Source organism: Dipteris shenzhenensis, chromosome 25 (genome assembly GCF_047967505.1).
Source record: "Dipteris shenzhenensis isolate YYH24624 ecotype China chromosome 25, Dip_SZ_1.0, whole genome shotgun sequence".
In the NCBI taxonomy this organism is placed as follows: domain Eukaryota; kingdom Viridiplantae; phylum Streptophyta; class Polypodiopsida; order Gleicheniales; family Dipteridaceae; genus Dipteris; species Dipteris shenzhenensis.
In genome coordinates, this window is record NC_141620.1 from 48,378,058 (window position 1) to 48,382,352 (window position 4,295).

Below are 4,295 nucleotides of genomic sequence, written 5' to 3' on the forward strand. Positions count from 1 at the left end.
ACTATACAGAGTGCTCCCTCGCTCATTCTTCACTTTTCCATCTCTCTCATTCTTCACTTTTCCATCACATACATGCACCTTCTCACTTAATTTTTCCTCGGGATGAAAGCCAACTAATTAATTAGTTGTCTTCAACTTTTCAACATGAGGGGGACATAACGTGTCAATGTGCTTTAACGTAAGACTAGTGTAAAAATGGTACTCTCGATACAATGTGCTTTAAAGTAAGAGAGAGACGAAGTATGTAAGGTGGCTATGGAGCTTCAAGAGGAAGAAGAAGGAGCGAGAGGAGAAGGGCAAAGGCGTTCGAGGAAGGCAATGCCCTAGCAAAGGTTACTGTGCATGTTATCATAGATCCTCTAGGGAGAGAGCTCCGTCTCAACGAACTCTTCTGCTTGGCTTCATTCAACACGCACTTCGTCTTCAAGCTCTCCTCGAACTATGGATAAGCTCCGTCATGAAAAAGAGATTAGTGTGCAAGATGGCTATGGCGATTCAAGAGCAACAGAGGGGAGGGCAATGGCGTTGCAGGAAGGCAATGCCCTCACAAAGGTTACCGAGCATGTGATCAGAGATACTCCAGGGAGAGATCACCATTTCAATGAACTCTTTCTGCTTAGCTTCATGCAACACCCACTTCGTCTTCAAGCTTTCCTCGAACGACGGATAAGCTCCGTAATTCCTCTGCTGTGCCACCTTCAACCTCATCTCCGGCTTCTTCCCACACCCCGCTGGATCTGCAGCCAACACCAGTAGCCTCCCTGGTGGATACAGCTCTGCTGCCTCTTTCTTCTCCTCTCCTTCGTCGGCCGCCTCCTCTCCTCCGCCTCCTCCTTCCCTCCCCATTGCCTTGTTCGCCACCTTCGTAGCATTCCCTACTTGCTCCTTCACCCCATCCATCCTCTCCTCTGCTCCCTTTATCGCCCTCATCGCTCCCTCTATCTTCTCCCACTCTGCGTCTCCCTGCAGCACCCGCCTCGCTCTCTCCCAATCGAAGTTTACCACTTGCTGCCGCAGGCGCTCCACTCCCGCTACCGAGAACCGCGGCACCACGTCGTGCGCTGAGACGATGCTGGTCGCGAACTCAGCACACTTTACGCTCAGGTCGTGGCTCAGACTGGCGGGCGTCGAGTAGCCCCAGCACTCCAGGCCTGGATATTGATCCCTCAATTTCAAGCCGCACATTATCGCTATCGCCGCGCCCATGCTATGACCCACGATTACCAGCTTCGTCTCTTTGCCCCGCTCCTTCTCCAGTTTTCTGGCTTCAGTAAAAGCCTTCTCCATGTGTGGTTCGATTTCTTTCAAAAGAACGTCCGTGGCATGAGCATATCCACCGTGCGCATACCCTTCACAAAACTCATCAGGTAGCGCTCGCGCATCCACCAGCATGTCTATGATATCGGACGTGCCACGAATGGAAAGTACGACTGCTCCGTGAACAGCATCCATACATACAGCGTAGGCTGGACGAAGAGATTGCTGGTTTGGATTCCATTCAGCATGGACAAGGGCAGATTCCGGCAATTGTGTCTGCAAAGAGAATGAGGCCTCGTCACACACATAAACGGCTTCCGCCATTGCTCGCCAATGTTGGGCACGGGCCAAAAACTCTGCATCCTTACTGAGCTCCTCGACGGGATGGCCTGGAGGAGCCGGAGGTTCCTTCTCTGCTACCTAAAGCATATAGACTGCACGGTATGAGAGAGGAGAGAGCATTCTAAGATGTGAGCAAGTGCAGCGCCTTGCGGTGTAAACTACGAATGGTGCTGTTGAGCATACCTTCGCCATTGCTGCTAAGCCCAAGGTGAGATCTCGGACAGACCACGGACCGATATGATTTTGAAACGAGCTTACGCCCTTAGCAATCATGTGCATAGGTGAGCCTTCACCGCCACCGCCACCGCCACCGCCTGATCCCTCCTGGAGCTTCCCCAATGCGTTCTTGCTTGCAACGAATGCCCCGAAGGCTCCAACGCCGATGATGACAACCCTCCACATGACGGGGAGGGACTGCCAAGCCGAAGCAAAGTTAGCTGAAGGAACCAGTTTGGATCGGGGACAGTGAATGAGCGGCTTGTAAGGGGGCTGGGGGAGGTGAAGCGTGGGGAAGCCGGCGATTTTCCAGTGGATTTGCAAGGTGGAAGGGGTGCGATGGTGGGAAGCGAGCAGAGTGGGAGGAGCTGCGAGCATCGTTCGAGGAGAAATGGTGAGCAACTTCGAATGAACGGTTGCTCAGTGCAAACGTGCCATTTGGCCCGCATGCTTGCTTCCACTTGGCATCCTCCGCTCATTACAAGCGTCTGCCGTTGCCATTTGGCCCCCATGCTTGCTTCCACTTGGCATCCTCCGCTCATTACAAGGGTATGGCGTTAGCCTCTTGAGACGTCTTGGGAGTTGTCAAGGTCTAGAGTCCGCTGAAATTAGACGAGTAGGGACTTTGTCCAAAGTTTCATGATTAGAGGAATGATAAGAGCCACTTTAACAAGGTGAATGATATTTAATCATTCATAAGGCCAGCCCAAGATAAAAAAAAGGAACTCTTGTGGAGGAAGACTACAGGAGATAAAGGGAGAGAGAGAGAGAGATAGATAGATAGATAGATAGTTTTTTTAACGTCGTAGGAACAATCCCAAGGAGCCATTTTGACTCATCCGACGTCGATCCCTGAGGATCGAACACACAACACCCAACGACAGAAACCAGAGCCTCAACCACCAAGACCCACGCGGGTTTTACAAAACTTGGTGGGGAAGGATGGCCTTTATACACTAGGATAGATAGTTTTTTTAACGTCGTAGGAACAATCCCAAGGAGCCATTTTGACTCATCCGACGTCGATCCCTGAGGATCGAACACACAACACCCAACGACAGAAACCAGAGCCTCAACCACCAAGACCCACGCGGGTTTTACAAAACTTGGTGGGGAAGGATGGCCTTTATACACTAGGATAGATAGTTTTTTTAACGTCGTAGGAACAATCCCAAGGAGCCATTTTGACTCATCCGACGTCGATCCCTGAGGATCGAACACACAACACCCAACGACAGAAACCAGAGCCTCAACCACCAAGACCCACGCGGGTTTTACAAAACTTGGTGGGGAAGGATGGCCTTTATACACTAGGATAGATAGTTTTTTTAACGTCGTAGGAACAACCCCAAGGAGCCATTTTGACTCATCCGACGTCGATCCCTGAGGATCGAACACACAACACCCAACGACAGAAACCAGAGCCTCAACCACCAAGACCCACGCGGGTTTTACAAAACTTGGTGGGGAAGGATGGCCTTTATACACTAGGATAGATAGTTTTTTTAACGTCGTAGGAACAATCCCAAGGAGCCATTTTGACTCATCCGACGTCGATCCCTGAGGATCGAACACACAACACCCAACGACAGAAACCAGAGCCTCAACCACCAAGACCCACGCGGGTTTTACAAAACTTGGTGGGGAAGGATGGCCTTTATACACTAGGATAGATAGTTTTTTTAACGTCGTAGGAACAATCCCAAGGAGCCATTTTGACTCATTCGACGTCGATCCCTGAGGATCGAACACACAACACCCAACGACAGAAACCAGAGCCTCAACCACCAAGACCCACGCGGGTTTTACAAAACTTGGTGGGGAAGGATGGCCTTTATACACTAGGATAGATAGTTTTTTTAACGTCGTAGGAACAATCCCAAGGAGCCATTTTGACTCATCCGACGTCGATCCCTGAGGATCGAACACACAACACCCAACGACAGAAACCAGAGCCTCAACCACCAAGACCCACGCGGGTTTTACAAAACTTGGTGGGGAAGGATGGCCTTTATACACTAGGATAGATAGTTTTTTTAACGTCGTAGGAACAATCCCAAGGAGCCATTTTGACTCATCCGATGTCGATCCCTGAGGATCGAACACACAACACCCAACGACAGAAACCAGAGCCTCAACCACCAAGACCCACGCGGGTTTTACAAAACTTGGTGGGGAAGGATGGCCTTTATACACTAGGATAGATAGTTTTTTTAACGTCGTAGGAACAATCCCAAGGAGCCATTTTGACTCATCCGACGTCGATCCCTGAGGATCGAACACACAACACCCAACGACAGAAACCAGAGCCTCAACCACCAAGACCCACGCGGGTTTTACAAAACTTGGTGGGGAAGGATGGCCTTTATACACTAGGATAGATAGTTTTTTTAACGTCGTAGGAACAATCCCAAGGAGCCATTTTGACTCATCTGACGTCGATCCCTGAGGATCGAACACACAACACCCAACGACAGAAA

At 50.3% G+C, this 4,295-nt stretch overlaps 1 protein-coding gene across 1 annotated transcript; it reads right to left on the reverse strand.

Annotated features, from left to right (window-relative positions):
* Positions 1 to 291: 291 nt before the first annotated feature.
* LOC147885988 (uncharacterized) lies at positions 292 to 1,933 on the reverse strand. The gene is made up of 2 exons (XM_087396911.1): positions 1,783 to 1,933; positions 292 to 1,677 (listed from the first exon to the last, which is right to left on the reverse strand). The coding sequence occupies exons 1-2, from the start codon at positions 1,876 to 1,878 to the stop codon at positions 496 to 498; spliced, it is 1,278 nt and encodes a 425-aa protein (XP_087253037.1). The 5' UTR covers positions 1,879 to 1,933; the 3' UTR covers positions 292 to 495.
* Positions 1,934 to 4,295: the final 2,362 nt, after the last annotated feature.